General features: G+C 35.0%; 1 protein-coding gene across 1 annotated transcript; it reads left to right on the top strand.

The window, feature by feature from the left end:
- The first annotated feature begins 20,399 nt into the window (after positions 1 to 20,399).
- On the top strand, positions 20,400 to 22,612 carry LOC139856142 (F-box protein CPR1-like). The gene is made up of 2 exons (XM_071845373.1): positions 20,400 to 21,007; positions 21,779 to 22,612. The coding sequence occupies exons 1-2, from the start codon at positions 20,438 to 20,440 to the stop codon at positions 22,424 to 22,426; spliced, it is 1,218 nt and encodes a 405-aa protein (XP_071701474.1). The 5' UTR covers positions 20,400 to 20,437; the 3' UTR covers positions 22,427 to 22,612.
- Positions 22,613 to 22,991: the final 379 nt, after the last annotated feature.

Here is a 22,991-nt window from a genome sequence, read left to right as displayed (position 1 = left end):
TTTCGGAAACAGTTGGGATCGACATCTACCGTTAGCAGAATTTTCCTACAACAACAGCTACCATTCAAGCATTGAGATGGCGCCGTTTGAAGCACTTTATGGTAGAAAGTGCAGGTCTCCAATTTGTTGGAGTGAAGTGGGGGATAGACAGATTACGGGTCCGGAGATTATACAAGAAACTACCGAGAAGATCATCCAAATTCAACAACGGTTGAAAACCGCCCAAAGTCGACAAAAGAGCTACGCTGACATTAAAAGAAAAGATATAGAATTTGAAATTGGAGAGATGGTCATGCTTAAAGTTGCACCTTGGAAAGGCGTTGTTCGATTTGGTAAACGAGGGAAATTAAATCCAAGGTATATTGGACCATTCAAGATTATTGATCGTGTCGGACCAGTAGCTTACCGACTTGAGTTACCTCAACAACTCGCGGCTGTACATAACACTTTCCACGTCTCGAATTTGAAGAAATGTTTTGCTAAAGAAGATCTCACTATTCCGTTAGATGAAATCCAAATCAACGAAAAACTCCAATTCATCGAAGAACCCGTCGAAATAATGGATCGTGAGGTTAAAAGACTTAAGCAAAACAAGATACCAATTGTTAAGGTTCGATGGAATGCTCGTAGAGGACCCGAGTTCACCTGGGAGCGTGAAGATCAGATGAAGAAGAAATACCCGCATCTATTTCCAGAAGATTCGTCAACACCTTCAACAGCTTAAAATTTCGGGACGAAATTTATTTAACGGGTAGGTACTGTAGTGACCCGAACTTTTCCATGTTTATATATATTAATTGAGATTGATATTTACATGATTAAATGTTTCCAACATGTTAAGCAATCAAACTTGTTAAGACTTGATTAATTGAAATATGTTTCATATAGACAATTGACCACCCAAGTTGACCGGCGATTCACGAACGTTAAAACTTGTAAAAATGACATGACGATATATATATGGATATACATATGGTTAACATGAGATTATGATAAGTAAGTATCTCCATAAGTATATTAACAATGAGTTATATACATATAAACAAGACTACTAACTTAAGGATTTCGAAACGAGACATATATGTAACGATTATCGTTGTAACGACATTTAAATGTATATATATCATATTAAGATATATTAATATATCATAATATCATGATAATATAATAATTTAACATCTCATTAGATATAATAATCAATGGGTTAACAACATTAATTGAAATCGTTAACTTAAAGGTTTCAAAACAACACTTACATGTAACGACTAACGATGACTTAACGACTCAGTTAAAATGTATATACATGTAGTGTATTTAGATGTATTAAAATACTTTTGGAAGACTTCAAGACATATATCAAAACACTCATACTTAACGAAAATGGTTACAGTTACTTTCCCATTCTTTTCTTTCATCAAGAATTCTAGTCGTATTTTTACCCGTATTATACACAGCTTCAAAACGTACTTACTATGGGTATATACCAATAGGAACTAGCATGGGATTCCACTCTTGATTATGTCATGTATGACTAATCAATTTTAACTTCTACCATGAGCTAGTCAACTAACTAGAACTCCTTTTAACCCCACTCAACACTCACCAATTACCACTCATCATTCACTCCATTTCACTTCCAATTATCTTTCTAATTCTCTCTCAACACACCCACACTATTATGAACGTATTTTTCCAGTAGTTAATCATCATCTTCATCAAAAATCACTTCAAGAATCAAGCTATAATCATCATAGGAAGAACACTTCAAGAACACTCTAAAAATCCCTTCAAGTTTACTAATTTACTTCCAAGCTTTCTAATCCATTCCAAGTAATCATCTAAGATCAAGAAACCTTTTTTATATACAGTAGGTTATCTTTCTTATTCAAGGTAATATTCATATTCAAACTTTGATTCAAATTCTATAACTATAAACTATCTTAATTCGAGTAAAAATCTTACTTGAACTTGTTTTTGTGTCATGATCCTACTTCAAGAACTTTCAAGCCATCCAAGATCCTTTCAAGCTAGATCATTTCTTGTCACTTCCAGTAGGTTTACCTACTAAACTTGAGGCAGTAATGATGTTCATAACATCATTCGATTCATATATATAAAACTATCTTATTCGAAGGTTTAAACTCGTAATCACTAGAACATAGTTTAGTTAATTCTAAACTTGTTCGCAAACAAAAGTTAATCCTTCTAACTTGACTTTTAAAATTAACTAAACACATGTTCTATATCTATATGATGTGCTAACTTAATGATTTAAAACCTGGAAACACGAAAAACAACGTAAAACCGGATTTACGCCGTCGTAGTAACACCACGGGCTGTTTTGGGTTAGTTAATTAAAAACTATGATAAACTTTGATTTAAAAGTTGTTATTCTGAGAAAATGATTTTTATTATGAACATGAAACTATATCCAAAAATTATGGTTAAACTCAAAGTGGAAGTATGTTTTCTAAAATGGTCATCTAGACGTCGTTCTTTCGACTGAAATGACTACCTTTACAAAAACGACTTGTAACTTATTTTTCCGACTATAAACCTATACTTTTCTGTTTAGATTCATAAAATAGAGTTCAATATGAAACCATAGCAATTTGATTCACTCAAAACGGATTTAAAATGAAGAAGTTATGGGTAAAACAAGATTGGATAATTTTTCTCATTTTAGCTACGTGAAAATTGGTAACAAATCTATTCTAACCATAACTTAATCAACTTGTATTGTATATTATGTAATCTTGAGATACCATAGACACGTATACAATGTTTCGACCTATCATGTCGACACATCTATATATATTTCGGAACAACCATAGACACTCTATATGTGAATGTTGGAGTTAGCTATACAGGGTTGAGGTTGATTCCAAAATATATATAGTTTGAGTTGTGATCAATACTGAGATACGTATACACTGGGTCGTGGATTGATTCAAGATAATATTTATCGATTTATTTCTGTACATCTAACTGTGGACAACTAGTTGTAGGTTACTAACGAGGACAGCTGACTTAATAAACTTAAAACATCAAAATATATTAAAAGTGTTGTAAATATATTTTGAACATACTTTAATATATATGTATATATTGTTATAGGTTCGTGAATCAACAGTGGCCAAGTCTTACTTCTCGACGAAGTAAAAAATCTGTGAAAGTGAGTTATAGTCCCACTTTTAAAATCTAATATTTTTGGGATGAGAATACATGCAGGTTTTATAAATGATTTACAAAATAGACACAAGTACGTGAAACTACATTCTATGGTTGAATTATCGAAATCGAATATGCCCCTTTTTATTAAGTCTGGTAATCTAAGAATTAGGGAACAGACACCCTAATTGACGCGAATCCTAAAGATAGATCTATTGGGCCTAACAAACCCCATCCAAAGTACCGGATGCTTTAGTACTTCGAAATTTATATCATATCCGAAGGGTGTCCCGGAATGATGGGGATATTCTTAAAAATGCATCTTGTTATTGTCGGTTACCAGGTGTTCACCATATGAATGATTTTTATCTCTATGTATGGGATGTGTATTGAAATATGAAATCTTGTGGTCTATTGTTACGATTTGATATATATAGGTTAAACCTATAACTCACCAACATTTTTGTTGACGTTTAAAGCATGTTTATTCTCAGGTGAATACTAAGAGCTTCCGCTGTTGCATACTAAAATAAGGACAAGATTTGGAGTCCATGTTTGTATGATATTGTGTAAAAACTGCATTCAAGAAACTGATTTCGATGTAACATATTTGTATTGTAAACCATTATGTAATGGTCGTGTGTAAACAGGATATTTTAGATTATCATTATTTGATAATCTACGTAAAGCTTTTTAAACCTTTATAAAGGTGATGGTGTTTTAAAAATGAATGCAGTCTTTGAAAAACGTCTCATATAGAGGTCAAAACCTCGCAACGAAATCAATTAATATGGAACGTTTTTAATCAATAAGAACGGGACATTTCAATAAGCATCCTTGAACTCAAAATAAAAGAAAGGTTTGCTTGAGGACAAGCAAAGTCTAAGTGTGGAATATTTGATATTGGCTAAAAAGTCACATTTTACCCCCGATATTACCCCCATTTATGATAAAGTAATTTACTTTATCAGCTAAATAAGCATTTATTTGCTTTATTTGGTAGATTATGTCATTGTGAATGCTATGTTTCAAGAATCACTAAAAACGGATGAAAAACGAGGAAAAACGAGCAAAACCGGCTAAGACGATTAACTCACGTTTAAATAACTTATTTTATAATTTTTGGAAAAGTTTATTTACTTCATCTCATGTTGTAAGATTTTTAATTATGAACGCGTGGGCGCAAAAATCGTCAGAAACGGAGCTAAAACGAAGATTCTAGAGCGAAAACGGTGAAAGACACGTTACGATCCAGCAAACGGCTTGCCATAAGGGAAAACGGCCTACCAGCAAACGGGCACCAAAAACAGCTTACCCTGGTAAACGACCTTGGCAAACGGCCTGCCAGCCGTTTGCCAGAAAAATTTTGCCTATTTAAAGAGCTTTTTGCATTCATTTCAAACACACACCATTCTTCACTTTTCTCTCTAAATATCTCTCTATAGTCGCTCTCTAGTGATCTATAGGAGATTAGTTCTCTCTCTACTTTCTCTCTCTAAATTCTAGAGAAAGAAAAATACAGAGATTAGGAAATGTAATTATCTCGCTATTGTCGCTCTCTAGTGATCAATATGCGATTAGTATGTAGTTAGTAGTAGAAGCTTTCAAGCATTGTAACACTATGGATATTATGAAGCAATACAAGTGTTATTCTACCGACATTATTCGGTAACATCTATCCTTTTTTTATTAATTTATTATAATATTCTTGTTCGATGTTTGTGATTTATTAATATTAGAAATGCTTGTTGCCATGATGTGTGAGTAATTGCTTGATTGTTTGCCATGATTTAATAATGTTAGTTAGGGATGATTATCGCTTCGTACTCTCTTTCTGTCTATGATATTAAACCTCGTTATTATCGTCCTTCCACCAATAAACGTGATTAAAACCTTTTATAAAGTCGACATTATAAGGTAATTAATTATCTGTGTTTATACATTGGTCAAGGTATGAACCCATTGGAAATACTATAAAGTACATGAAGAATTACCGTAGGACTAGATCAAGACATTGGTCAAGTGTATAAGACCCGGGGAAATACTGTTGCAACAGTAGAGTACAGTGTTGATGTACTATAGGACCACTTGAGCATGGTCAAGGTTAGAAGCTATGGAACCAATATAAGTATAGTACATGGTGGATAACTAAGGGATTTATTGGGTAGATTTAAGTAAGGGCTGGTTTAAGTCATAAATGAGAATTTAACGCACTACAATACAAACTAAGCTTATAAATCTTTAAAGGTGACTGAGAACCATCAGAGGTTCTATTTTGTCTACAAAACCTTAGATTTTACCAAACCATTGACAGAAAGGAATTTGAAACACAATCACAACTACTCACTTGGGTGATACACTAAGGTGTTAAGAAAGGTTGGATATTATCTATATAAGGCTATGCTACTTTATTCGTGCACCCAAGGTATGCATTACATCCAAGATGGGCCGCTTATATCCTTAAACCAGATAAAGCGTCGGGAGTCGAGCATAGTCTATCCGATCAGAATCACGATAGCCTAGTTCCTCATGACATACTAATCGAGAAATCAATTAGTAGGGAATCTAGTGTTTACACCAAGGTATATCTAACCAATGAGTGTCTTGCAATCATCCCGACACTACGTTATCTTAAATCATGGTGAACCACGTCTTCTCTATCCTTAGCTGTTGCATGCTAGCTAGCTTATTTTAATTATATTGCTTTAATATTTTAAATACAATTATAAATCAAATCAACCCAACTATTGCCTTTACACAATTTGATATTCCGGATAAAAGTGATATTTAGAATAAACCGGTTCGACTTGGTTGTTGGATTTTTTGAACAGCCTCTCCACACAAGGTGTACCTGGCCACTAGTCAATTTATTGGGACCAAAAGGATCCTGCCTCTCCACACAAGGTGTACTGGCCACTAGTCTTGTGTACCTGGCCACTAGTCTTGGATACTAAATTATGTACAAACCCAATCTTAATAACTAAATTATCTGAATAAGCTCCGTTTCAAATTCGACCGCTCAAGGAACGACCCTAGGTCATATTTGCCCTTGCTAACCCATAGGAAGGAATAATCTGAATTGACATTTTGCGACCTAACGACACCGCATAAATAAAGTGTCTGATTCGGGCATATCAGTTTGAACTTCCGTTACCATTTTGCACCGTCCACACATCTGGGCTATAACCAGGCTCTGATACCATTTGTAGTATCGATTTAGGTCCACCAATATATACAACATATAAGCTCATGAGTTTCACATTTCTCTAAACTAATTGGTAATAGAGGGAGGTCCTCATAAGCTTATATATGCATATTTGTTTCTTTCACTTTCCAATGTGGGACACAATGAACCGATTAGCTCCAACACAGACTGATATCATGCGGCAAGAGTAAAAATGTAGACTAAAGCCAGACAAATTGCAGGCATACATTGGAAAGTCTTTATTTGATTTTTTAACAATACATTATTGTGTATTGACTAACAGATAATCATAATCACTGGTAGGCACTTAATAATGTATGTTAATGATAATTCTAACTCGTGAAGATAAGAGGCTGTTAAATTAATATTAGCTACATCAATTTATTAGACATTCTGATTCTTATTGATTTTAGTTCATCTAATTCTCTTATCTAAACCTTTAAACCTTATATCTTCCATAAAAATACTAGTTATTACCTTAACAGAAATGCAAACAAATGCTAAGTTAACATCATTAAAAGGTCTATAATGGTTCAACTATCATCTCAACACTTTTACCTTATCAACATTGTATTTTTATGCTAGAATTCATGCATGTTTACATGTTTGTCATAAAACATACGTCACCACTTATATTTTTTCAACTGTTCATAAGTATCAGCATTGTATTTTTATGCTAGAATTCATGCATGTTTACATGTTCGTACCTTAATATTGAGTACATCAAGGGTAAATATTTTCTTTTTCGGTCTGTCTGATATCAGTCTGTGTAGCACAGACTGAGCCACGTTTCAGTTTGTGTGGCATAGACTAAGCCACATGTTAGTCTGTTCCTATGTGGCAGTCACCTATGCGGTATGTCAGTCTGTCTTCAGTCTATCTTACATGTCACTGCCACATGGATTTTCTTTTTTTCTTTCTTCCAAAAAATTATTTTTTTATAAGAATTTTTTTTTTTTTTTTTTTTTGAATCTGACAGAATGAAAAATATGTGCATATGGTATGGGCATGTACATTCAATCTATTAGTTCTATGTGTTCTCTCCAACTCTTGTTCTCTCTTGATCCTCTGTTTCTCTCTCACTCTCTCTCTCTCTCTCTCACTCACTCACTCACTCTCTCTCTCTCTCTCTCTCTCTCTCTCTATATATATATATATATATATATATATATATATATATATATATATATATATATATATATATATATATATATATAGTGGTAGGATCAAGGGGAAAGTAACTAATCGGGGGGAAGCAAATTTTTTTTTTTCGTTTTTTAAAAAACTTTATTCACGAACATTTATAGATCTGATGAAAATATGAACATTTAATAAAGACACTTTGTGATAAATGTTTTTATTTTGGCGGAAAAACGCTCGAAAAAATAATATATACTACCTCCGTCTCATTCCAATAGGCCATTATTCTATTTTGGGTTGTCCCATTCTGATAGTCCACTTCCATAAATAGAAAGAAAAGAAGATATTTCATTGGTGGATCTGGAGAGAGAAGATATTTCATTGGTGGAGAAATGAAGTTAGTGGGATTTCCTAAAACTGTGTGTTTTTTGTCTGTGGACTATTGGAATGAGACGGAGGGAGTAACAATTATCGTGTTTTTCGAGCGTATGTTGAGGTTTTAGATATTAGGGTTTAGAAATTTAGGGTTTAGGGTTTAGATTTAGGATTTAGATTGAGTTTTTAACACGAATGGTTTAAAGTTTAGGGTTTAGAGTTTGGGGTTTTGGGTTTAGGGACTAAACCCAAAACACCAAACCCTAAACCCTAAACTCTAAATCGGGCTAAATTTTACTTCACAAAACATGGAGAAAAAAACGTTAACATTCTTCATGATCAATATTATCTTGAATGTTATTTTTTTCGATCATTTTTCTGCCTAAATAATAACATTCATCACGAAGTTTCTTTTTTAAATGTTCATATTTTCCTGTGATTTTGATGCCTGAAAAAAAATCCAAAAAAAAATGAAAATTTTTTTTGCTTCCCCCCGCTTACCCCCGATTGGTTACTTCCCCATTGATCCTGCCCCTATATATATATATATATATATATATATATATATATATATATACAAGGTTGGAGAATTCGTATCTCTGGAAGATCTCGTTTCGACTTTTTTAGGGAGATCTCGGCATCTCGGAATAATCTCGGGGAGATCTCGGACGTTGACTTACGTTGACTTTATAGTTTTTTTAATAGAAATATACATAAAAACATAAATATATGTGTATTTATATACGTTTTTACGAGATTTTATCAAAATATCTGAGAAATGAGTGCGAAAATCTTAGAAATATTACAAGAAAATCTTACAAATTAGCAAGAAAATCCGAGAAATCGTGGCTTTGACTAAGTTTGACCCCGTTGACCGAGAATTCTCGGGAGATGAACATCTCGTCTCGGTTGCCTTCTAAAAACGAGATCTCGGGAGAGATCTCGGGAGATACTATATATATATATATATATATATATATATATATATATATATATATATATATATATATATATATATATATATATATATACACGCATAATTTATTTGTACAATGATATGAACTAGTTACCATATGCAAATAATGTCTCCCCAAACATCAAAAAGACATAAACAAAAATATTAAAATAAATAAATAAATAAAATACCAGCTTTCTAAATGCCAGTTTGATCTTTAAGGGCACGTGTGGCAAACAAAATCTTGAAAAGTAATTATGTGGCCACGTGTATCCAAACCGGCAAATAAAACATCGATTTGGCCTCAAATCTGGCAAACCGGCATTTTAATGATCGGTTTACCTATTTTTATAAAAATCGAGTTTCATGCAAATAATTCTATTCCACAATAAAATTCCAAAAGATACAACCCTATACGCATAGCTACAATTCTTAAAGATTACTTGTATAATTGTTAGATTTAGTTTAATTAAATGTGATTGATTAATTTTAGTTAGAAGTATTATATTGTTTATATATTGTTGAGGGGATGTTTTGTAAATATGAGAAATATGGCGCAATACTTGTGTTTAAAGTGGAAAGGCTTTTTATTACTTTTGAGTTTTGGTTTTGTACATTTAGATTTACACTCAATGTAGCTATTTATAGCCATCAATATGTCGATGGACTTTGCTCTAGATTTCTCTGATATTTTGACTTTGCTTGACATATACTAACTTCTAGTATTTACTTATAAAATATCTATTAGTTAGTAAATATCTATTAGCTAGTTATCTAATTAATTCTAGATAACTCCAGAAATACATTATAATTTAACACTCCTCCTTAATGTATTTCGATGTTACTCCGAGCATGTTGCGTAAAAACTCGAACTTTGGTCTTAATAGTGATTTAGTGAAAATATCTGCAACCTGCTCTTCTGTCTTGCAGTATTTTAATTCAATATCTTTCTTGGCGGAGACTTCTCGTAAGAAGTGATATTTGATATCAATGTGTTTTGTTCTACCATGAAATACTGGATTCTTTACCATCGCGATTGCAGACTTGTTGTCACAATATATCTTTATAGCTTCGTCTTGTTTCTCGCCCATATCTTCTAGTACTCTTCTTATCCATATAGCTTGATTAGCTGTGTTTGCAGCTGCTACGTACTCAGCTTCGGCTGATGAATGTGCCACCGTTTCTTGTTTCTTTGATGTCCATGAGAATACACCAGATCCAAGTGTGAATGTGAATCCAGAAGTACTTCTCATGTCATCCACTGATCCGGCCCAATCACTGTCAGTGTATCCATGAAGCTTCGAGTCTATAGTAGACTTGTACCATATTCCATAGTCCATGGTACCTTGCAAGTATCTTAATATTCTTTTAGAAGCTCCGTAATGTATTTGAGTAGGGTTTTGCATGTACCTGGATAGCAGACTCGTTGCGTACATGATGTCAGGTCTTGTTGCTGTTAGATAAAGTAGGCTTCCAATGAGACTTCTGAATCTTGAAGCGTCTGCTTTCTCAGATCCATCTTCTATTCTCATCTTCTCATTTGCAACTAGTGGCGTGGCTACAGTTTTACAACCGTATAGTTTAAACTTTTTCAGAAGATTTTCTGTATATTTCTTTTGGCATATAAAGATGCCTTCATTTTCTTAACTGATTTCGATGCCAAGAAAATAGCGCATTAATCCAAGGTCGCTCATCTCAAACGTTTTCATCATGTCTTCTTTAAACTCTTGTATCATTTTCTCATTGTTTCCCGTATATATAAGATCATTGACATACAGGGAAATAATGAGAGTGTCAGAGTTACCTTGGGTTTTGATGTAGAGTGTAGGCTCACTTTGACTCCTCCTGAATCCTGAACTTGTGAAGTAGTTGTCTATGCGACTGTACCATGCGCGTGGCACTTGTTTAAGTCCATATAAGGCTTTCTTTAGCTTCAGGACTTTATCTTCTTTTCCTTCCTGGATGAACCCTTGTGGTTGCTCTACATATATTTCTTCTTCCAGAAACCCATTTAGAAAGGCTGATTTCACATCTAGTTGGTGAATCTTCCATCTTCGTTGAACTGCTAATGCCACAAGTGCTATTATAGTATCCAGTCGAGCTACGGGTGCGTAGGTTTCGGTGTAGTCAACTCCTGGTTGTTGCGAGTAGCCTTTAGCTACTAGCCTTGCTTTGTGTTTTTGTATAGATCCATCAGGGTTGAGCTTTGTTTTGTAAACCCACTTTACTCCAATGATTTCTTTATTTTCTGGAGGATCAACTAACTCCCATGTGTTGTTTTTCTCGATCATTTTGATTTCTTCGTTCATAGCGGCCACCCACTTTTCATCTTTGGCTTCAACTTCATAGCTTTCAGGTTCTATAGTTGTAAAGTTGCAAGTCTCGTATATCTCTGCTAACGCTTTGACTCTTCCAGGTGTGGACTATGGACTTGACTCGTCTTGCGCCAAAGGTAATCTTGTCGACGGAGAAGTTGGTGTAGTAGGGCTTGTTTCTCCGGTACTTTCCTGTTGTTCAGAATGCTCCAATTGTAGTGGTTGTTGAGCTGGAGTTTCCATAGATATTTGCGGCAAATATGTTTATCTTTCAACTTTGTCTTTCTCCCAGTTCCAAGAAGCGTCTTCGTCAAACTCCACGTCTCGGCTAATAACTATGTTATTTGTTTTCAGATTATAGACTCTGTAGCCTTTTGACTGTGTGCTGTAGCCCAAAAATATTCCTTTTTCTGATTTTTCTTGGAGCTTGTGACGTTTCTCCTTTGGAATATGGATGTAGCAGATACACCCAAATACTCGCAGATGATTCGCCGACGGTTTCCTTCCACTCCATGCCTCTATCGGAGTCTTGTTTTCGATGACTTTCGTTGGACAGCGATTCAAAATATATACAGTCGTGTATACAGCTTCAGCCCAGAAACTGTTTGGAAGGCCTTTTTCATGTATCATTGTTTTGGGCATTTCCATTACAGTTCTATTTTTATGTTCAGAGACACCGTTTTGCTAGGGGCGTAACCGACAGTGAGTTGGCATTTAACACCTTCATCTTCACAAAATTTATTGAATTGTGTAGAGGTGTATTATTTCCCTCTATCGCTCCTCAGGGTTTTAATATAATGGCCACTACTCTTTTCTACGAAGTTCTTGAACTTCTTGAATATCATAAATACTTCCGATTTTTCACGCATGAAATAAACCCACGTCATTCTAGAATAGTCATCAATGAAGAGAATAAAGTACATGTTTTGGTTAAGAGACGGGGTCCTCATTGGTCCACATACGTCAGTGTGCACCAGCTCCAGTATACCTTTCGCTCTCCAGGCTTCGTCACTAGGGAAAGGTTTTCGATGTTGCTTGCCCATCATACAGCTTTCACACGTGTCAGTGATCTCTTCTATATTTGGCAAGTCTCTCATCATATTCTTTTGTTGGAGGATTTTTAATGCGTGAAAGTTAAAGTGGCCAAATCTTCGATGCCATAGCCATGATTCTTCAACTTGAACTTTCATGGCCGTGTCTCTGATATACTGCCAACGAAGCGGAAAGTTGCGGTTCTCCAATGGCACTTCGGCTATTAATTTATAGTTGTTTTTCTTGTCACGAATAACACATGATTTATCTTCGAAGTGTAAAGAGTAACCATGCTCCATCATTTGCCCAACACTTAGCAAGTTACTTGCAAGGCTTGGTACTAAAAGAACGTCATTAACAGATCGAGTGACGTTATTAGTTTGAACAGTTATCATACCTTTGCCTTTAGTGTCAATAAGCGCTCCATTCCCTAGTTTGACGCGGGACTTTACGGAGGTGTTGATACTATCAAATAACTTTTCATCTCCTATCATGTGGTTGCTGCACCCATTGTCGATCAATCAAGTATCGTCCCTCTGTTTATTTGCGACATGACAGGCATAGAATAGCTGATTTTTGTTCTCCGGTATATCTTCACTGAAGTTAGCTCAATGATTTTGTTTTAAACGACAATCTTTTTCTAGATGCCCAAATCTTTTGTAGTTATTGCATTGTGGCTTTCCTTTGTGAAAACAATCTTTCTCCAAGTGGTTTGTCCTTTTGCAAATACCACATGGAGAATAGGTTTTTCTTCTCGGATCGAACCCGGTTCTGGGTTTTTCTCCTCCTCTTGAATTTTCTTCAAGATTTCTTTTCCCCCCATTGTTTGATTTTTGAGTCCGTAATTTGAGTTTAGACTGAAAGGCACTTTCAAGTGAGTTTTCACTACGCCGACTCAGTCTAGCCTCATATGCTTCAAGAGAGCCAATTAATTCCATTACTGACAGAGTCTCGATGTCTTTTGACTCTTCAATAGCGGTAATGACATGATCGTATTTTTCAGTCATGCTGATAAGTATTTTTTCTACGATTCTCTTATCAGTTATGTTATCTCCATAGGCTCTCATTTGATTTACTATTTCTTTAATTCTAGAATAGTAATCTTTTACGGTCTCAGTCTCTTTCATATTTAAATTGTCAAAATCTCTTCTGAGAGTTAGAAGTTTGACGGATCTCACCTTGACATTTCCTTGAAATTCTTCCTGAAGGATCTTCCACGCCTCCTTGACTGTCGTAGCTCCCATGATTCGTGGAAAGATAGACGGTGTCAAGGCTTGTTGAATGTAGCCTAGAGCAGCAGCATTTCTGACTACATTTTTGTTGTATTTTTCATGTTCATCCGCGGACAGAGTTTCGTCGTCTTTTGGATTTATAAACCCGACTTCGACAATATCCCACAAGCTTTGTGTTTGGAAATATGTCTTCATTCGAATACTCCAAAAATCATAGTTGTCGCCATCAAAGATGGGGACGGGAATATTGTATGCACCAACGGTAGTCATGGTGTACTTGAACAACGCCCAATACGGCTCTTGATACCACTTGTTAGATTTAGTTTAATTAAATGTGATTGATTAATTTTAGTTAGAAGTATTATATTGTTTATATATTGTTAAGGGAATGTTTTGTAAATATGAGAAATATGGGGCAAGACTTGTGTTTAAAGTGGAAAGGCTTTTTATTACTTTTGAGTTTTGGTTTTGTACATTTAGATTTACACTCAATGTGATTATTTATAGCCATCAATATGTCGGTGGACTTTGCTCTAGATTTCTCTGATATTTTGACTTTGCTTGACATATACTAACTTCTAGTATTTACTTATAAAATATCAAAATATCTATTTAGTAAATATCTATTAGCTAATTATGTAATTAATTCTAGATAACTCTAGAAATACATTATAATTTAACAATAATATTGAAAGATAGCCAGTTATCGATAGAAGAATTCATTAAAGTAAAATACGTTAAATGGGCTTAGCCATAACTATAACCAGGCAAACTAATACCAAGTATAAGTCTGGGGGCTTAGCAAAATACTCTAACTTACTAGGTTAATCAATATATATACACCGTAACATCTACTATGTTAACGTATTCATAAACCCTAGCTACTATTCAATCTCACCAATTCTAATCATGACGTCATCGAAACAGGGAGAAACAGTCGTCGACGTTCATGATCCTCTCCTGCAAAACGCCAACTCCAACCAAAATTCCAAAAAGGAAATCTGTGAAGCAATTGTTGGAGGCGTATTTTTTTTCTCGCTTCTCTTTTTGCTCTACAAAGTGATCTTCTATGTGATATTTGAATCGATGACAATCCATACCATTCCAGGGGTTGATGTTAATGACGTCACTCTCACTCGATTCATGCTCTCGCCAACAAACAACACGTTGTACTTTAATGCTGCGGCTAACATGACCTTTAGAAACCCTTACAGCAGAGTTGGGATACAATTTGATAAAATTGATGTCGACTTGATGTATCAAGGCCAGCTATTGGGGATGAAAAAGATGCAACTTGATAAACTTGATGTTGACTTGATGTATCAAGGCCAGCGATTGGGGGCGAAAAAGATGTCAGACGTGTTTTTATTAATGGCTAATGATGAGAAAAGTCTTGTTGTGGTATTAAGAGGCGAACGGGTATTGCAGTTGATTGATGCAGATGAGAGGTTGGTTTATGAATCGGAAAGTAAAAGTGGTGTTTTTAAGATTGGTGTGAAGGTTAGAATTGTGATAAGGGCTACAGCGATGTCTTCGTACTCGGATCACTATAGTTATGAGATTATGCGTGATAATTTGGAAGTTCCATTGAGTTCGAGTTAGAGAAGTATGTTGATATAGTGAGGAGATGGCAACGTACTCTTTCTAATAACACTAATAGCTAGATGTGATTGTGTTTTTTCATTAGCAATATTGAATGCAACTTTTTTAAGAGATTATTATTGTGTGCGTATAATCTCTTTGAATTTATTTTTTTTATGTTTTCAATGTTAATTTGTATGATATGATGAATTGTGTGTTAAAATACAATGCAAATTTAGAATAATATGGAATTAGTAAATGTATATGAGTAAAATATCTAGATATTAATATGTATAAGAAAATATCTAGATATTAGAATATGAGAGAAAAATCTAGAAATTGAAATGTAAAAGAAAAATCTAGATATTTGTAGGTTGTAGAAATATCTAGATATTTATATATCCATGGAAATATCTAGGTTCTAGAATGTTCCATGGAGTAGTATAAATATGGGGGGAGATTTCATTTGTAAGGTGTGAGAGTTGTGAAGAAGTGAGAAAAGAGTGAGTTAGAGAAAGAACGCTTACAAGTAGCGAGTAGAAAGAAAGTGTGGTGAGTGAGTAATATTGTAATTACATTTTGTATTAATAAAAGTGTTCTTTGTTAAGTTTTCCGATTAAGCCTTAGTTTGTGTTTAAGTTCTTAGTGCATTTGTGTTATTTTTATTATATGGTCGGCTCTGCCGCCTAAGTGATATATGGTCGGTTATACCGCCTGAACGATATATGGTCGACACTGTCGCCTAAGTATTATTGTGCACTAAGGATTTATAAAATTAAAGGCTAATCAACGTCAAAGTGTTGGTGTAGTGAGTCTAGTATAGTCTAGATCCTCTATAGTGGGTGTGTTGGGCTCGTCAAAGCTTCCAACAATTGGTATCAGAGCGGGTCGTTCGGGACCATTTCAAGTGGAGGAAATCGGTAAACGTTGGACGTTTACATCGACTTGTTTTCACCAAGGCTCTAAGGGAGATTCTGTCGGAGCACGGTTAGGAACTGTGAAAGCTCATCGGTCAGGGACCAAGCTTATTGAACGTTGGACGTCATGATGGCAGATCTTGCAAGTAGGAGCAGTGGAATCAAGAGTCTCAATAACCACAACTATGGTTATTGGCGGACTTGCATAGAATCCTACCTACAAGGACAGGATTTATGGGAAATAGTTGCTGGCAGTGACACAACGCCTCCACCGAAAGAAGATGCCGAGGAGCATGTGCAAGAATTACGGAGATCAACAAGGCCGAGGCAACCTAATTCGAGGTATGCCAATGCTGCTCATGTGGATGAATCAATACCTATTGAGCCTTCCACTTATGAAGAAGCAGCACAAAGTCAAGAATGGCAGAAAGCGATGGAAGAAGAAATTAATGCTCTAAAAGAAAACCAGACATGGAGTTTAGTTCCAAAGCCAAAAGATGTAAAACCAATATCTTGTAAATGGGTTTACAAGGTGAAGACTCGATCAGATGGCTCCATTGAAAGGTATAAAGCTCGACTTGTTGCTAGAGGTTTTTCTCAACAATATGGGCTGGATTATGAAGAAACGTTTAGTCCAGTGGCGAAGATCACAACAATTCGAGCTCTACTAGCTTTATCCGCCAGTAAATCTTGGAAGATGTGGCAGATGGATGTCAAGAACGCTTTCTTACATGGAGAACTTGACAAAGACATTTATATGGAGCAACCAAGAGGCTTTGAGAACAAGTCACATCCTGACCATGTCTGCAAATTAAAGAAAGCACTATACGGCTTGAAGCAGGCTCCAAGAGCTTGGTACGGGAAGATTGGCGAGTTCTTGGTACAAAGTGGTTTCACAGTTGCTCCTTCACATTCTAGTTTATTTGTGAAACATGATCAAGGAAAACTAGCCATAGTGCTAGTATATGTGGATGACTTAATCATCACGGGAGATCACTATGAGGAGATCCAAAGAACAAGAGAGAATCTGTCTATCAGATTTCGTATGAAGGAGCTTGGAGAACTCAAACATTTTCTTGGACTCGAAATAGAGCAGAAAAGAGAAGGATTATTTCTGGGACAACAGAAATATGCGCGAGATCTTTTACAAAAGTACGGAACGCTTAATTGTAAACCTATCTCAACTCCGATGGATCCGAATACAAAACTACGAGCAGATGAAGGAAAAAGTCTTCAAGATGTTACCATGTATCGAAAGATGGTCGGAAGTCTTATTTATCTCACACTAAGCCGGCCAGACATATCTTATGCAGTTGGAGTGGTTAGTCGATACATGAGCAATCCGAAGAAGCCTCATCTTGATGTTGTACGACGCATCTTAAGGTATGTTAAAGGCACTATTAACTTTGACATTTTGTACAAGAAAACAAAAGAATGTCACGTGACTGGATATTGTGACGCTGATTACGCTGGAGACTATGATACACGACGGTCAACAACTGGATACATGTTTAGTCTTGGATCAGGAGTAATATCATGGTGCAGCAAGAGACAACCAACAGTATCCTTGTCAAGCACTGAAGCAGAATATCGATCGGCATCGTCAGCAACACAAGAAATTACATGGTTGAAACAACTAATGGAAGATCTTCATCAATCAACAGACTATCAAGTAGAGCTTTTCTGCGATAACCTATCAGCTATACGTCTAGCAGAGAATCCAGTCTTTCATGCAAGAACAAAACATATAGAAGTACACTATCACTATGTTCGCGAGAAGGTCCTTGAAGGGGAGATCAAGATGGTGCCAACAAAGACAGATGAACAGGTAGCAGATATATTCACCAAGAGCCTAAGTAAACCGAAGTTTACAAAATTCAGAGAAGCACTTGGAATGGTCTGCAAGACATCGTTGGAAGAAAATTTGCATTGAAAGGGAGTGTTAAAATACAATGCAAATTTAGAATAATATGGAATTAGTAAATGTATATGGGTAAAATATCTAAATATTAATATGTATAAGAAAATATCTAGATATTAGAATATGAGAGAAAAATCTAGCAATTGAAATGTAAAAGAAAAATCTAGATATTTGTAGGTTGTAGAAATATCTAGATATTTATATATCCATGGAAATATCTAGGTTCTAGAATGTTCCATGGAGTAGTATAAATATGGAGGGAGATTTCATTTGTAAGGTGTGAGAGTTGTGAAGAAGTGAGAAAAGAGTGAGTTAGAGAAAGAACGCTTACAAGTAGCGAGTAGAAAGAAAGTGTGGTGAGTGAGTAATATTGTAATTACATTTTGTATTAATAAAAGTGTTCTTTGTTAAGTTTCCCGATTAAGCCTTAGTTTGTGTTTAAGTTCTTAGTGCACTTGTGTTATTTTTATTATATGGTCGGCTCTACCGCCTAAGTGATATATGGTCGGTTATACCGCCTGAACGATATATGGTCGACACTGTCGCCTAAATATTATTGTGCACTAAGAATTTATAAAATTAAAGGCTAATCAACGTCAAAATGTTGGTGTAGTGAGTCTAGTATAGTCTAGATCCTCTATAGTGGGTGTGTTGGGCTCGTCAAAGCTTCCAACATTGTGATGTTTGTAAGAGCTTACCCTATCCCGCGTACTTATATAAAATTACCAGTTTCAACCTAGATTCATTTTGACCCATTAAATAAGCCTCCTGGCTATCTTGTCGTTGTAGCAAAACGTATTGTTCTGGTATAGCTAATAATTATGCAAGAAAAGTCCCTATTGAGGTGAGGTTATTGAACTCGGCTAATTTAATGGTGCATAGATGTGGGTTTCGATTTGCTGTAAATCACTTGACCTTGTTGTAAGTTGGTATATGTTGTTACATAATTATTCATTAATCTTGTATACCATCAATTTTTGCAGATAGATCTTGTTGTGCTAGCCAACTACATTACTACAACAACAACAATACACAATCTCACATTTTTTAGGAATGGGGAAAGGTAAAAGGTAAAAGGTCTTCCCTGTTCAGGCTACTCGAGAGGGTGAGTAATCCGACCCCCTACTCTGATGTACGCAGCCCAGCAGGATTACTCTACTCCCTGGGTGCTTCCAACCCATCCCTGACCACCACTTAATATTCGCCCTAGACGGAATTCGAACCTAAAGCCTCTTGCAAGGAACTCAGGCCCCCAACCAGTGGGCTATTTAGTGATGGTTAGCCAACTACATTACTGAAAGTAAAAAAATCATAACAGAGTTGGTAAAGCTTTGACTATCAATTGTGTTTATGGATATAGTTTGTTTTAAGACATTGGCTGGCTGGAATTGTAATTAGTTCTGATTGTTTTTTATCAAGTACAATGGAATCTGTTAGGACACTATCCTAATAACTGTATTAACTATTTAGCCCAGTCTCCGATTAGCTTAGGGATAAAACTCCATATATATGTTTCAATTGTTCAAATACTCCAAAATTCTAGTTTAAATCCATATGAAAGTGTTGACCAACTTGAACTTTGATCAATTTTTACCGACTAAATACGCCTTTAATTTGACCAACTGATTTTTTTACCCAATGACCACTGTTGACCAATTAATCAAAGGATCTTGAAACATCTAATCGATCTGCTTTTAAAAAGGGATTAATCGCGAGTTTTACAATAGTACCTTGGGCAACTTCTAGTAAGGCATAAATGAAACACCAATGGGCATACAAACCCATTTCAGTAGCTTAAAGACGTACCTCTGTGGCCTACCTAAATTTGCAAAAGACTAAAACAAAATGATCTAAAACGCCTACAAAATGATATCATGCTGCAAGAGGGAAATGTACACTAAAGCCAGGCAAATTGTGGGCATACATTGGAAAGTCTTTATTTAGTTTTTTAAACAATACATTATTGTGTATTGACAAACATATGATCAACTGTTAAGCACTTAATGTTTATAATAATTTCTAACTCGTAAAGATAAAATGTTGTTACATTAATATTAGTCACAGTAATTTATCAGGAAATCTGAAACTGGCAAAATTTAGTTAATCTAGTTCCCTTATCTAAACCTCTAAACCATATACATCTTCTATAAATAGTGGTTTTTACCTTAATAGATATACACACAAATGCTATGTTAACATCATTAAAAGGCCATAAAGATTCAATTATTATCTCAATAGTTTACCTTATCAACATTTGTCATCTCAACACTTTTACCTTATCAACATTTTATTTTTATGCTAGAATTCATGCATGTTTACATGTTAGTCATAAAAAAATACGTCATCGCGTGTAAATTGTCAACTTTGATCGGTATGAGCATTCAGATTTGCATCTAATCGTGTCTGTTTACGTGTTTAAGTAAACTTTTGTATATACCAGAAGATATCAACTCGATTCATTGCCCATTATCAAGACCTTCGCTTATAAAACATCAAACTCACACCTTCTTTACAGTCATCTTCTCTATCAAATTATTCCAAACACTACATAAAAAACTCTCTAATAGTTTATATTTCTCTTTTGAAACCAAAAATGGCAGACTATTTGGGTCTCCCAAAAGATCTATTTTCCGATATCCTATCACAACTACCATCAAAAATAATTATCCGATGTCGTTCCGTGTGCAAATCTTGGTTTACATTAGTATCGACTCGTGAATTCCGACTCCTCCATCTCAAAAAATACAACCAATCAAACCCTCGTTTTATCATGCGTCGCTATGATTTGATGGATGACAGGGAAATGTATAGTGTCCATCTTGATAATCTAGCATTAACTGTTGATCATACCATTATTGAATTTCCTTTTAGTTGCACTCCTTGCACAAATGAATATTTGAAAATAATTGGGTGTATTCATGGTGTTCTATGCCTTCGTCACGAAAAATGCAATTACATAGAAGAAAAGATCATTCTCTGGAATCCGTCAATACGAAAAAATCTAACAATCTCTCCTCCTAAGATCCGCAAAAGCCGTATGGGAAACTTGTTTACAGCTCTTGGATTTCAGTATGATAAGATATCCGATGATTATAAGGTTGTGCGAGTAGCTTACAACTATCGCTACTCCCCTAGATCTCGTCAGCCAAGCAGAGCTTATCATGTACGGAGTATTATATATCCTTCACTAAAAAACGTTCAATTATTGACGCTATGTTATTTGTGACTTATAGAGTGAAAAACTATTCAAACTTTTGACACCTGTAACTGTCACAAAGTTCACATTTAAAAGCGTCGAAAAGAAAAACTTAATGACACTTAAAAGGGAGTTTTCTATACTTATGAGCTTGAAAAATAAAAGATTTTTACACTAATAAGCGTGACACTACAAAAAACTTTTCATTTTGTGACACTTGCTTAATTTTTGACACCTTAAAATGTGAATAACATGACATGTTTTTGACACCCATAAGTGTCACAAAGTTTTTGACACTTAAAAGCGTCAAAAAGAAAAACTCATTTACACTTGAAAGTGTAAAAAAGTTAATAATTTTTGACACCATATTTTTTTACACTTATAATTTTTGACACCATATTTTTCCACGCTTCCAACTTTGTGACACTTATAGATGCTAAAAACATGCGAATTTATTCATATATTTTTGCGTCAAAAATAATGGAAGCGTCAAAAAGTGAACATTTATTTGTAGTGTGAGTATCTACTATGAGTTTTTGATGCCATATTTTTCATGCTACGGTGCGTGAATTTTAATAAAAAACGTTAAAATTAATTTACACATTTACTTGTAATGTTTTCTCTGTTCCTAAATCTTTTAGTATGTTATAAATAGATATATTAGTAAAGTAATTAGTAATAGTAATAATTTATACTAACTTTTTCACATATTATTAATTGTTCTAATTATGATCTCAGGTTGACATTTACAGCATTAAAACTGCCATTTGGAGGACAATCCCCTTTCCTCCTGATTTCAATTCTGTTTACATCAAGGGGTCACCAGTGCTTTTAAACGGTTGTGTGCACTGGATAATGGACCGTTCGGCAACTTGTAGTTGTCGCTTGGTTACACACCGTTCAATCTTAAAATTTGATGCGAGTGCAGAAGTGTTTACAGAAATTTATTTGCCTAAACTTTTAGATAATGAAACCCCAATGCACTTAGAGCTTGCATTATATGAGGAGAGGTTGGTTCTGATACTATATAGACGTGTTAAGTGGCCTGGGACAGGAGCAAGTAGACCAATTAGGTACATCATATGGGCTTTGAACGATTACGGTGGGAACCAAAATTCTTGGGCGGTGATATGTAACATGTGTAATGATAGAATAGAAATGGGCCGAGTTTTGCAAATTAGAGACAATGGGAAGCTAATTATGGGGGGTAGATATGGACCTTTGAAGGAACTCTATCACAATGTTGGATATTACGATTCTCAATGCGGAGGGTTTATAGTAGAGGACTCGATTTATATTGACAAATACCAAGAAAGTCTAGCTTTGTGGGACGTTGGGTATGATGTTCTTAGGGACGATCCAAGGGATGAAGGATTGAACGAATGATTTGGTATCAAGTGATTGGCAAGCTACAAACCTTGTTCGGTGTTTTTTGAAAGTCTTTTTGTTAGTCTACATACATTATTAGCCGAGTCTGTTATTTTAGTTTCATGTGTGTTCTTTGAGTTCGTGTTGTGTTTGTCTTTATGTTTGTGTTCATTTTCGTGTTCAGTTTGTATAAATGCTTATGTGTTTGTGTTTGTGAACGTACCAGTTCTTTTAAGGTAGTTTGACTTTGCTTCTACACTATGACCGATTACATAAATCTATATTGTGGTAAGTGGTATTTCCTTCTTTTTATTTTGATTACGTAGTTGTGTTGCGGTTGGTTCTAATATGAAGTCATTATGAAGTATTATGGTGTGGACTACCTTACCCCGTGACAAAACTAATTAACAACTTCACAACTAATAGTAACAAAGACTGAATCCTAGTTATTTAGGCATAGTTAGTCTAAATCAGCTAAAACTCCTCTAGTTATCTAATAGAATGAAGTCTTAATTATCAATAGTTAATTGTTAAGTTGCCCAAACTAACATTTCCCAATAGAGAAACACGCGTTGAGTTGACC

This window comes from Rutidosis leptorrhynchoides, chromosome 6, assembly GCF_046630445.1.
Source record: "Rutidosis leptorrhynchoides isolate AG116_Rl617_1_P2 chromosome 6, CSIRO_AGI_Rlap_v1, whole genome shotgun sequence".
NCBI lineage: Eukaryota > Viridiplantae > Streptophyta > Magnoliopsida > Asterales > Asteraceae > Rutidosis > Rutidosis leptorrhynchoides.
This window is presented reverse-complemented; position numbering and strand designations above follow the sequence as displayed.

Bases quoted from the DNA above. Each gene is read 5' to 3' on its own strand.
- LOC139856142 (XM_071845373.1), top strand. From the start codon at position 20,438: ATGGCAGACTATTTGGGTCTCCCAAAAGATCTATTTTCCGATATCCTA. The intron at 21,008-21,778 runs GTACGGAGTATT...TTATGATCTCAG, and splicing joins AGCCAAGCAGAGCTTATCAT to GTTGACATTTACAGCATTAA.